We start from the raw sequence: 12,921 nt of genomic DNA, 5'->3' as shown, positions 1-12,921 counted from the left end.
GATCTTTTTTGGTAATTTAAACATGTAAACTAGGCAGGAAGTGTTTTTGTTTAAGGAAAAAGGGAATACTTTTCCCCTTGAAGTAAAATAACTGATTGATGCAGAAAGTTGTAGAAGACGTGCTGGAAGGGATTTTTATTGGTTCTGGTTAAGTTGGGTAAGATTTTATAGTTGTATAACATTTTAATAGTTTTCTTATCAGATGTATGTTCATGTAAAACATGGATTAAATTTTCACTCTGTTAAAATGAGAATGTTTTCTTGGATTATTTTTTTTTGCTCTTAGTGAGAAGCTATAAAAGATTTTTAACCATCTGAGTAACCTGCCTAGACGACAAAGATTCTATGTCTTATCAGACTAATATCCTTATTGATATGTATGTTGACCACCTCCTTCCTTATTGTTTTAGAAAACGGCTCCTCACTCAAAAATATTATGCATTTTTAAAATCATGCTAACTCCTCTATTTACTTTTAAACTTTTGTGTCATCTTGATTAAAGACGATCTTAAAAAAAGCATATGCAGGGGAGTACATATAATATGATCCCCTTTACTTAAACAATAAAGATTACATGTTTGCTTAAAAAAATGCACCGCAGGTGACTCAAAATAGTCTGGTTACTGTACTATGAGAAATACCAATCTAGTTTAAGATTTAATAAGATAGACTATTTCTTTCTAATTTTGTAAATAGTTGCATCCCTTTTGATTGTTTGGAGTAGAGTGAATATTACTCAAAGTAATAAATTTCAAAGTTATCCCCAAAAAACAACCAAGGAAGACCCCAGGAATGATGGAAACCCCTCAGAACTGGCAACATTACATTTCGTATTGATTCTATTTTCCAGGGAGAAATGAGTCATTATCCACAGCATCCATTTTCCCAAAGCTTCCCTGCGTGTCACAAGGGATCCAAAGTTCATTAGCTTACAGAGTGCCTAATCCCATTTGATCTAACTTGCTTTGTTCCCTGCTGTGCCTGAGAGCTTGCCCACTCCTGTGACTATTTATCAGGGCTAATAATTGGTGCTTCTAACTCGGACCACAGTGCCAACCGTTCAGAGTTCTTGTTCTCTCAAAACAGAAACAAAAGACGTGAAATCAAACCTTTGACTTACCAAACTCCAGGAAGGGCTGACATTCCCCAGCAGTACTGTAGTTCAGCTCCTGTGGCTCATCCTGTGGGATCCACTCCTCTGCCAGTGTGATATGCTGGGAAGGTCCCACAACCTGGATTGCAGAGGACTCCAGTTCGATGTGTGGTGGAGTATGGGCTGTTTCTACTGGTTGCTGCTCTTCTGAGAGTGTTTCTTTCTTGTGAGCCTGGGAGAAATGCGAGAAACCATCACTCTAACTTCTAGACCTGCACTACCCAGTAGAAATATAATGATATCCACGCCTGCAGTTGTAAATTTTTTAGTGTCCATAGGAAAAAATAAAACTGAAATGAGAAGTCACCCTTAATAGTATGTTTTATTTAACACGTTATATTCAAAATACCTTGATTTCAAACTCTGATCAAAACAAACAAACATTAATGAGATATTTCACACATATCATTGCATAAGGAGTCTTTGGAATTTGGTATACTTTTTCCACTAACAGCATGTCCCAATTTGGATGAGCCACACCTTACAGGCTCAAGAGCCACAGGTGGTTAGTGTCTACTGTATTGGGCAGCATAAGTCTAACACCGTAAGAATCTTATGTGACAAACAATACCAAGAAGAGAAAGGATGGAAAACTACAAATGACTTCTATGCTAGGGTAGGAAGGCATTTAGGAAGCTCCTGTTCAGGTAGGCCAAGTGCCTGGAATGGAACAGCTCCTGAGGAGCCCCAGCAACACACAGCCCTGGAGTGCCCTTCATGGCCACCCAGAAGCTCTTCCTAGTGTCTCCCAAAGATTCTCCCCTGTGCGCAGCTAAAGTACACCAAAACAGAGGGTCTGGTCCATGGTGGTGCTCAACAGGGGCCAGTGCCACCCTCTTGGGGTGCTCAGAATGCGATGGCATGTGGAGGTTATTTGAATTTGGAGGGCCAGACATGGGAGAGTAATTTACAAGGCAGAAATGTTCCACATCGTAAGCAACACTTGAGTGTCCCACTCAAACGTGCATGTAGGTGAAGAAAATGTCAGAACAGCACCCTGTTAGTCATAAAAATGCAAAATATTTTCACATACTTTTAGACCAACTTGAATTTTCTAGGAATCCACTACTGTAAAAATCGAGGAAGACTATACTATAATTTGTTCAGAATTTTGGCAAGAGTTCAATCCCATTTTGGAAACTCCCATGACTAGCAGCAACACTGCTGTTAACATTTGACCTGTCTTAGTGTGAATTTCAGGCGGTTGCATTCACAACAACTCTATGAATAGAGGCAACTATCAGACCACTTCATTATGTTTTCAGGTACAATCAAGCCCAGACTTACATAAGATATATATCTCTTTTGTACGTACTGAAATACACATCTCTTCATGATAGATTGCTTTCCTCTAACTTTTTCCTCATATTCCAATTACACGCTATTTGGCACAGGGATTTGCAATCTTTTTCCAACAAGGCGCAGAAAGTCATATTTTAGCCTTCACGGGCCACAACTGGTCACTTGCATATCCTTTTTTTTTTTCTCCTCATTAAAAATAAAAATTCAAGGGTAGTTCAGAGGCAGAATTCGCACCTGCCATGTGGGAGACTTGGGTTTAATTTGAGGCCCATGTACTTCCTCCCCCCAGAAAAAAGAAAAACAAACAGGAAAAACAAATAAAATTCAACAAATGGTGCTGCAATAACAGGATAATCACATGGAAAAAGAATGAGATGTGACCCCCGCCAAACAGCATACAAAAAACATTTCTCTAAAAAGGTAAAAGCCATTATTAGCTCATGGGTTGTACGAAAGCAGGGGGTTGGCCAGATTTGGCCTGTAAAACACCAAGCATTTTATTTATCTTTTTACTTTATATATGTTGGTATATGGACTATGCTATCCATGAATGTTATTTTAGGACAGTAGGGGGGTCATTACAAAACATGTTATAGAATGGGGGTTGGGTCTGATAGAGCTGACAATCCCTGACTCATGTGCTGACTTCAGCAGAAGAAAACTATGAAATGTTGCTTTGGAGAAATCTTGCGGTTAAAGAATAATGCCAAGACAAAATATCTGATCTAGTCCCAGCTCTTGCTGTTTAATTGCCAACTTTTATCTCACCTGATTCTTCGAGATCTCAAGTTCTTCCTCTAAGTCTTCTATCAGTGACAAAATTCTTTCTCTATTCTCTGGGCTGTACAGCCTCACCCAGGTCTCTATCTTCGTGGGCAGAATATTTAGGAATTGCTCCAACACTAGAAGCTCTAAGATCTGTTCCTTGGAATGCATGTGTGGCTGCAGCCACTGAAAGCACAGCTCCCTCAGTTTGCTGAACGCGTCACGAGGCCCGGCTGCCTCTTTGTACTGGAACTGCCTGAAGCACTGACGGAAGACTTCATGGTCAGGGTCATACTCTTGAAGCATGGAGCCCTGGTTCAGGGAGGCCTGCATCGCACAACCTAGGATCACAGCCATCGCCTCCTTCCAGCAATTTAGAATTGATCTGGGAACTGAAGTCTGAGATTCCGATTCAAAGCCACCTACAGCTGAGAAGAGGAAAACATAAGAAGAAACAGCAGTGGTTAAGAGAGGGCCTTCTTATCTCCATTATCTCTTTTCCCCAATGTCTTATGGCAGCAGTTCTTATTATATTTTGCGGTTTTGAGAAGCTTGTGAAAGTGGCAAACTCACTCTCTAGAAAAATACATTTACACATCCAAATCTACATACGATCCCCAAAGGTTTACAATATCTTTACAATATCTTACAGATATCCAAGGATTTCATCATCCAGCCCCACCTGGCTACTTAATTTTCAAATTAATTGAAAATAAACATTTGCTTCCTCAGTCACACTACCATCATTGTAAATGCTCGGTCGCCATCATTGTGATAAGTTCTGACAGCTCTGTTCTAGAATTCCACCCAGCCCAGGAAAAGAACACCTGCCCTTAAATGTGCTGGCCTCTAATGCCATTTTCAATCCACTAAACACTGTTTAATGTTTCTGAGTACAGATAGACTCAAAGGAAAAGGAGGAGGAATACTAATAAAATTTTGTTTTGTTCTTGGATGCAGGGATTTTTGCTTGTTTGTTTGTTTTTTTGCGGGGTGCAGAGTCGGGGAATCAAACCCGGGTCTCCGGCCTCGAAGGCGAACATTCTACCGCTAAACCACCGGCACACCCCTAACAAAACTTTTGAATAACCCTCAAGTCCCTTGGCTTGAACACCCCTTAGTAGCCTTAAATCAAATGGACTTTGGCTAGAGATTTGGTGAGAGCAGTCAAGCATCAATCCCTCATTCGTCTTACCACCGGTATGAGTACTTCCGCTACCGTCCTCGTTCCCCCTGCCTGCAGGACATTCCAAGTTTCTTTCCTCTGAGAAAAAACCACTGCCTAAGGCAGACTATCAGGAATCTGCTCTGCATCCGTAAAAATGGACAATTCTTGAGTTCATACTACATGCCAGGAACTGTTCTCGGCATCCTGCATACATTAGCTCATTTACTCCTCACTCAATTTTAGTAGGTGGGTACGAGTATGATCCCCTGAATGCAGTTGAGGGAACCGAGGTTTGAGTCTAAGCCACGTTGAATAATTTGCCCATGACTATAGAGCAAGTTAGAGAGCGAAACAGCTAATGAGCTTAGAATTTGCGGTCTCACGCAAATTCCATCCCTACAGCAATCAAAATGGTCTCAGCGGAGACTCCGAGACGGAGGACGCAGACACGCACATGTCTGTTAGGACCTAGAACCGCCCAAGCGTCTCTGGGCTCTCTATGTCTGCCTGCGGTCTCCTGGACTGGAAGAACGAAAATCAAACGCTCAGGCCTCTCTTCCCAGGAGTCACTGAAAATCGACCCTCTCTGCTCCCACCTCTGACTTGACTAAGAGGAGGCGAACTACAGCGATAGATTCGCCCACGCGTGCCGAGCCTGCTGGCGGCGCGACCCTCAGCAAGTTACTCAACTGCTCACCGTGCCGTCCCCTTAACAATAGAATAATAGCTTCTACTTTTAAAAATCTGCTGTTTAGATCCAGTTGCTAGGAAAGCACATCGCAGTGTGCCTGGCACAGTGCAAGCGTGGTTGTCGCGACTCATCATGGACGCTTATAGTCCCCGACACTCTGGGTTTCCTTCCATCGGCACTATCGAAAGAAAAGTTCCCTGCACGCAAATGCAAAGTTCCCTAACATTCCACCTGAACCCTTCATAGCCGGATGAAAAGTTCTCCTCCAATCTCCCGTGAGAAGCTCCCCTCGCGCCCCGAAGAGAAATTCCCCTCCAATCTCCCGTGAGAAGCTCCCCTCGCGCCCCGAAGAGAAATTCCCCTCCAATCTCCCGTGAGAAGCTCCCCTCGCGCCCCGAAGAGAAATTCCCCTCCAATCTCCCGTGAGAAGCTCCCCTCGCACCCCACTGAAAGTTCCCAAGAGGCTGGGGGTTTCCTCTCCCAACCATCCCTGTCGTGATCCCGCCGTCAGGGACCAAGGAATAAGGCGGTGCGTGAGCCACAGGGCACTTGGGGAAAGGTCAGAGGGACCTTCCTCGGAAAGTTCAAAATCTGGGTTCAGTCGAAGCCGAGGCGCAGGCTGTGGTCCCCCGCGCCCTTCCGCGACGTCGCGCTGCCCGCAGGGGCGTCCCGGCCCCAGAACCACCCGGGGAAGGCGCCGCGGGGAAGCCAGGACCGAGGCCGATGGGGGCCTCACCAAGGTCGCTCCTCCCCGGCTCGTCAGTCAGGACAGGGCTGCAGGTGGTCAGTGGGCGCAGCCCTGGAGGAGGAAGAGTCCAGCCAACGCGCGCCCTCTGGGCAGTGCCGGCCCCGCCCTCCGTCTGGTCCCTCGGGACTCACCTCCTCAGCTGCCGGCTCTGCCCAGCTCACCCGCGCAGGACCCACGTGGCTGCGGACGAGAGCGGGACCTCCAGAGGGCGCCAAGCCCTGAGGGAAGTGCCCCTGTTTCCGGTCCCTCCTCCTCAGTGGCCCCCAGGGGAGGGGCGGGGCCAGGCGGTGTCACCCCAGGGGGGGCTGCTCCCCCATCAGCCCCTGCGGAGCCTGAGCAGCTGGGAACCCTCTTTCCACCTGCTCCGAGCCCAGTCGGTCGTCCCCAAGCTTCTCAGTTTCTGTGGATTTTCCGCGCAATTCAGGTATCCGGGCACCACCCGGCGCTCCCATGTGTGGTTTGCGTTGTGTTTATCCTCTTTGGGGTTCACCCCACTCATGACTCTCTGGGTTTATATTTCACCAAAGATGGAAAGGTTTCGCACATTGTTCCTTCTGACGCTCATCAGACACCCTCTGTTTCCAGGTATCTAATGACCCGATGTTGGCTTCTGGTACGTCGCAAGTGGCTGGAAGACACTGAGATTTACTGATGTCTTCTATCTCTTTGTCTCTGGTTTTCAGATTGGGTAGGTGTTGTTGATGTGCCCTCAAGTTCACAACTCTGTCCTCTGTCACGTCCGCTCTACTAGTGAGGCTGTCCAATGAGGTGTTTTTTTCCTCTTACTGTATTTTTCAGTTCTCTAATTCCTGGTTTGAGTCTTTTTAATTAAATCTATTTTATTTCGTGAGATGGTCAAGAGAATTATTAACTGCTTGGTGAATCTTTTTTTCCTTTTTTTTTATTTATTATTTTTTTTATTTTTTAACATGGGCAGGCACCGGAACTGAACCCGGGTCTCCGCCAAGGCAGGCAAGAATTCTGCCACTCGGCTACCATCGCACGCCCCCCACCTCTTTTTTTTTTAATGACGGCTCCTTTCAATTCCTTGCTCAGTGATTGACATGAGATTCCTCTCGGCGTTCGCCTCATTTGATTGACGTTCCTCATTCAAATTGCGATTTTCCTGGGTTTTTTGTATGAAGGATGATTTTGGAGTATATCCTGGACCTTTTAGCTAGTAAGTTCAGGTTCTGTTTAAAGTTTTATTTCATCACACATCATTATGTTCAGGTTTGCCATGCAGATCCTGGCTTTCTGTCACAGGCTGTGGGTTGCATGACAGTCTGATTTTCAGAGCTGGTGGGTGTTATATTGCTATGCTTGGCTTATCCCACGGGGCTGGGTCTTCCACTCATCCGTGGTGATGCAGCTAATGGGTGCCAGAAAGAGTCTCTGCAGGCCAGGCCACCATGTGCGCTTAGGTGAGGAAAGGGATTCTGTTGCCGTCTGGAAAAGGGTGCTTCCAGTGGTGAGACCTACTTGTAACAGGAACCCCCTCCAGTGATGAGACTGCACTCTTATTGTGGTATAATCCCCTTTGCTGGGGCCTCTCAGCATTACGGTGTCTCTGGGTGGACAATGGCAGTCCCAGGCTAAGAGTGTGGGACAGCACCTCTAGATCAAGATCTCTGTCATGAGGGGAAAACCCCTTGCAGAGTCCCTTGGTCTGATGGTGTCTGAGTGTGTGTGTGTGTGGGTGTGGGTGGGGGGCCCTAAAGTTTGGTGGGGAATGGAGCCCATATCCATGTGGAGCAGAGATCATGTCATTTGAATGGGAACCTGGGCAGAAGGATGAGGACTGTGGAGCACTGCAGGTCTGCAGGGAACGACTGCTGGTATAACTTTATCGTGACCCCATCCTTTTGGATACCATCATGCCTCCATTGCCTTTTTTCCCTTAGAGAGTTTAGTCCTAAGGGTGAGGGACTAGTTTTAAGGAATGGATATATTAAGTTGTGATCATCCATGGGATGCCAGAAATTGGGGGTGCTGTTCTCCTTGTGTTTTCCAGTACTGTCAGCATTATCTGCTCCATGGCTTTTACTCTTTCCTCCTTGGAGACTTTGGAAGACAAAGAACGACTGGGCCCCGCCGGCTGTGAAAGATCCTATTTTCTCCCCCAGTGCCCTTAGTCTACCTCTGTAGGGGGCTCTTGATGCCGCTTGCAGAGGTTCCTTTCTTTGTCCACATTTGTCTCCCCACCCCCATGTCTCCTCCACACCTCACTTGTATGCCTGGCATTCTTTTCCCCATTGCACACATGTTCTCAGCCCCTCACCCTCATTTCTGTCTCTGTAACCCATGCTTCTGATGTGAAATTTTTATTTTTGCATCTGAGGTTAAAGGAGGCCTTGTGCCGTTCCAGTCGCCTGAGTGCTTAGAAGATGTGGCCGTGTACGTCTCCCAGCAGTAATGTGGACATCAGGATCCTAGTATGAGGGCCCCCTCCAGGGACATGGCCTAGGAGAGTTATGAGAATGTACCTTCTTTTGGCTTGTGCGTTTATCAATCGACGGACATCAGGGCTGTTCTCACCTTTTGGCTATTGTATTAGTGCTTTTATGAATATTCATGTGTGCTTCAATACCTGTTTGCGGTTCTTCTCTGTATATATATATATATCCAGGAGTAGAACTGCTGTGTTATATCATATTTCTTTACTTAATATTCTTCGTTAATATTTAGGATTTTGTATATATAAAATCACGTCATCTGCATAAACAGATAATTTTACTTCGTCCTTTCCAGTTTGGATTTATATTATTTCTGTTTTTCTTGCCTAATTTCTTAGTCTAGACATTCCAGTATAGTTGAAGAGAAGTGGTGAGCTTGTCTTATTCCTTATCGTGGAGGCTTTCAGCCTCTCACCATTAATGTGAACTTCCTGTTACTGAATTCAAAGTGTTCTTTATATATTTTTCATTAAATTCTTTGTCAATTATATGGTTTGTAAATGTTTTCTCTCTTATCTTTATACACTCTTCATATGTCCTGTGAAGAAAAATCATTTTTACATTATATATTGACTAAATTTTAAATTTATTTTTTTCAATTTATCAATATTTTGTGTTGTAATTTGCGGTTTCGATGTCATATCTCAGAAAGTGTTGACTAATCCAAGTTCATGAGAAGTTACTACTGTGTTTTCTTCTAAGAAAACAATTGTATTTTCCTAAACGTTCCATTTCATTTCATTTATTTATATTTCTGTGTGAATCTAGTATCACTTTTTCTCTGTTACTGTGCAGCTTCGTATAATTTTTGAATTTGTTCAGTTTGAGCCCTCTAATTTTTTTCTTTGTTTTAAAGACCTTTCTGGCTATCCTATCTCTCTAGCTTTTCCATATAAGTTTTAGCGTCAGTTGAGAAATTACTGAAAAAAAAAATCTAAGCTGGGACTTATATGGATTCTATTCAGTCAGGAAATTAATTTGAAATTTTGCCATCTTAACACTATTAAGTCTTCTAATCTGTGACCACGGATATCTTTTCATTTATTTAGTGTTATTAAAATATTTCTGTGAAAGATGTTTGGTAGCTTACAATACACATGTTTTGGACTTTATTTGTTAAATTCACTTGTTAGTATTTCATTATTTTGATTCTATTTTAGATGCAATTGCTTTCTCAAAATAAAATATTCAGATTTTTCATTGTGCGTATATAAAGATAAATTGATTTTTGTTTTCTGATATCAGATCCTGCAAACTTGCAGCCTTTGTTTAATAGCTCCAATAATTTTTAGTGAATTTGTTACAGTTTTCTATAAAGATGATGTCACCTGTGTGTGTGTGTGTGTGTGCACAGTACTGATCTAGAAGTTTTTTTGCACCAGGAATCGAACCCGGGTCTCCTGCACGGCAGGCGAGAACTCTGCCACTGAGCCACCATTGCACACCGAATCTTAAAGTTTTTAAGTATTTTTCTTGTTCAGTTACCCTGGCTACAACCACCAGTACGATGTGGAATAGGAGCAGTGAAAGCAGTAATCCTCTGTCGTTCCTGATCTTAGGGGGAAATTATTCAGTCCTTCACCATTAAGAGTTCTTTTACATATGTGCTTTTCATAGATGTTTTTTGTTGTTGTTGTTCGAATTGAGAAATTCTCTTTCTACTCCTTAATTTTGAGTGTTTTTATTGTGAAATTTTGTTGACTGTTGTCAAGTGACTTTTCTGGGTTTAATGAGATGGTTGTGTTTATTGTTTGATACTTGTGTGTTGAACTATCCTAACCATTGCTTGAATAAATACCACTTGAGTATTTATTCCACATACCATTTTATGTGTTGCTGGATTGGTTTGATAATATTTGGTAATATTTCTTGGCCTATATACATAAAGAATATTGATCTGCTTTCTTACTATGTGATGTCCTTGGATTTTTTTTTTTGCAATGGCAGGCTCTGGGACTCAAACTCAGGTCACCAGCATGGCAGGCGAGAATTCTGCCACTGAGCCACCATTGGTTTTAATATTTAAAAATAATAGCTTCAGGGGTGTGTGAGCAGTTCAGTGGTAGAATTCTCACCTGCCATGCGGGAGAAACCGGGTTCGATTCCTGGCCCATGCACTTCCCAAACAAACAAACAAATGAAAAACAAACCATACAAACAAAGAAACAAAAAATTCAACAAATGGTGCTGCAATAAGGGGATACTCCCATGGAGAAAGAAAGAAATGTCACCCCCACCATTCAGCATATGAAAAAAGAAAGAGAGAAAAATAGTGGCTTCATAGAATTATCTGGGAATTATTTACAAGAAAATAGAAAATGACAGCCTATAATCCTTATTAATATAGATGCAAAAATAATTATCATAAACTAGCAAATTTCACCTGGCACTATGTTAGAAAGATTATACACCAGGACCAAGTGGGATTTATAGCAAGAATACAAGAGTGATTGAACATAGGAAAAGCAATTAACATACCATGCTAATGTTATGAAGGAATAAAACACATGAACATCACATTTGTTGCAGAAAAGCATTTGTCAAGGTCAACCATCCTTTCATGATAAAAATACTGAACAAACTAATAAAATAGGAGGACTTATTTAATCTGATAAAAGGCATTTATGAAACATCCACATCTAACTTCATACTCAGTGGTGAAAGACTAAATGCTTTCCCCTGTATGATCAGGAATAGAATGATTATGATTGGTTTCACCACTTCTGTTTAACATTGTCCTGGAAGTTGCAGTCAGAGAAATTAGACAAGTAAAGAGAAATAAAAGTGTGTATGTGGGGGGTGGGGGTGGGGTGCAAGGATAGTTCAGTGGTAGAATTCTCGCCTGCCGGGGGGGAGACACGAGTTCGATTGCCAGTCCATGCACCTCCCAAAATACAAAGACAGACACAAAAATTCAACAAATGGTGCTGCAATAACAGGACACTCACATGGAGAAATAATGAAATGTGACCCCGCCATAGAGCATACAGAAGGAAAAGAAAGGAAAAAAAGGCATCCAAATTGGAAAGGAAGAAGTAAAACTATATCTTTGCGGAAGTGAAATGACTTTACTATACAAAATGCTAAAGAACCAAGAAAAACCAATTAGAGTTAGTAAATGAATGCAACATTGTTGAAGGATATAATATCAATGCACAAAACTAGCTGTTATTCAGTGCACTAGCAATGAATAATCCAAAATGACATTTAGTGAACAATTCCATTTACAATCGCATCAAAAATAAATACGTATGAATTAATTTAGACACTGACATGTCCACTGAAAAATACAATCGTTGACGAAATTAAAGAAGATGTATTAAGTGCAAAGAAATCCTATGCTTATGAAAGACTGCATATTGCCAAGAGGGTTATAATCTCCAAAGTAATCCGCAGGTTCAATAGGATGTATATCAAAATCCCGCGTAAAAAAAATTCCATGAATCATTTTTGCATAAGTGGAAAGGATGAACATAAAATCCATATGGATAATAAAAAATAAAATAAAATCTATAAGGAGTTGTAAGAGAACCCAAATAGACAAAGCAACCTTGGAAAAGAGGAGTAAATTTGGAGGACTCACATACTTCCCAATTTCAGAACATACTACAAATTTAAAATAATTAATACAATGTGATACTGGCATAAGGTAGTAATGTAGTCCAATGGAATATAACTGAGAATCCATAGATGAACCCAGAATCACTGGTCAGTTAATATTTGAGAAGGGTACCAAGATAAATGGAGGCAAAATGATCACTTAAAAATGTAGGGGTAAACTTTCGTGACTTTGGGTTTTTCATTATGACAACAAAAGCACAAGAAGAAAAAGTACAAAATAAGAATTCAACAAAATTAAAACTTAGTGCCTCAAAGGACAGATCAGCAAAGTGAAAGGACAACTTACACAATGGGAAAGGATATTTGCATATTTGCAAATCAAATGTCTGGTAAAAGTCTAGTATACAGGACTCTTACAAGTCAACAATTAAAAGACAGACGAGCCAATTCAGGACTCAGCAAAAGATACGGCTAGATAGCTTACTAAGGGCCAATGAGCACACGAAAAGTTGTTGAACAGGATTAGTTATTAGAGAAATGCAAATCAAAAGCACAATGTGATAGTGATTGACACCCAATAGGAAGGGTATAATGAATTGAAGTGAAAAAAAAAACAGTGTCTGTGAGGATTTGGATAAATTGGAATCCTTGTATATGGCTGATGGGAATTTTAAATGTTGCAAACTCTTTGGAAAACATTTTGTTGGTTCCTCAAATATTAGACATAGTATTACCATATTACTCATGAATTCCACTTATAGATGTATTCACAAAAGAATTGAAAATAGGTATTTCAAAAAACAGAAATATTCATTGCGGCACCATTCCCAATAGCTAAAAGTTAAGGCATCCCAAATGTCTATCAACCAATGAATGGAGAAACAAAATGTGGTATAATGATCACCTGTATGGATAATTGCCAAACAATCCAAATTTCCACCAATTGTTAAATATATAAATAAATGTCATATATCCATAAATGAAAGATTTGTTGAGTAGCCATATAAAGAAATGAAATATTGGTACAGGCGACAATGTGACAAACCTTGAAAACATTATGCTAAGGGAAAGGAGCCT

At 41.7% G+C, this 12,921-nt stretch overlaps 1 protein-coding gene and 1 long non-coding RNA gene across 3 annotated transcripts; one reads left to right on the top strand and one right to left on the bottom strand.

The window, feature by feature from the left end:
• Positions 1 to 856: 856 nt before the first annotated feature.
• LOC143673192 (zinc finger protein 449-like) lies at positions 857 to 5,942 on the bottom strand. The gene is made up of 3 exons (XM_077147510.1): positions 5,816 to 5,942; positions 3,224 to 3,648; positions 857 to 1,325 (listed from the first exon to the last, which is right to left on the bottom strand). The coding sequence occupies exons 2-3, from the start codon at positions 3,575 to 3,577 to the stop codon at positions 1,104 to 1,106; spliced, it is 576 nt and encodes a 191-aa protein (XP_077003625.1). The 5' UTR covers positions 3,578 to 3,648; positions 5,816 to 5,942; the 3' UTR covers positions 857 to 1,103.
• A 103-nt stretch (positions 5,943 to 6,045) lies between these two features.
• Positions 6,046 to 8,420, top strand: LOC143673194 (uncharacterized). Of its 2 annotated transcripts, none has more exons than XR_013170240.1 (3): positions 6,046 to 6,251; positions 6,413 to 6,515; positions 8,169 to 8,420. It is a non-coding gene; the product is annotated as an uncharacterized LOC143673194 (long non-coding RNA). The 2 variants fall into 2 exon arrangements; XR_013170239.1 differs by lacking the exon at positions 8,169 to 8,420 and adding an exon at positions 7,842 to 8,123.
• The last annotated feature ends 4,501 nt before the right edge of the window (positions 8,421 to 12,921 follow it).

Source organism: Tamandua tetradactyla, unplaced genomic scaffold (genome assembly GCF_023851605.1).
Source record: "Tamandua tetradactyla isolate mTamTet1 unplaced genomic scaffold, mTamTet1.pri scaffold_181_ctg1, whole genome shotgun sequence".
NCBI lineage: Eukaryota > Metazoa > Chordata > Mammalia > Pilosa > Myrmecophagidae > Tamandua > Tamandua tetradactyla.
Note: the sequence above shows the minus strand (reverse complement) of the source record. Positions and strands in the feature narration are given on the sequence as shown.

Excerpts from the sequence above, each read along its gene's own strand:
- LOC143673192 (XM_077147510.1), bottom strand. The coding sequence starts at position 3,577 with ATGGCTGTGATCCTAGGTTGTGCGATGCAGGCCTCCCTGAACCAGGGC. Across the intron at positions 1,326-3,223 it reads TTGAGATCTCGAAGAATCAG|GCTCACAAGAAAGAAACACT; the intron begins GTGAGATAAAAG and ends CATTTCTCCCAG.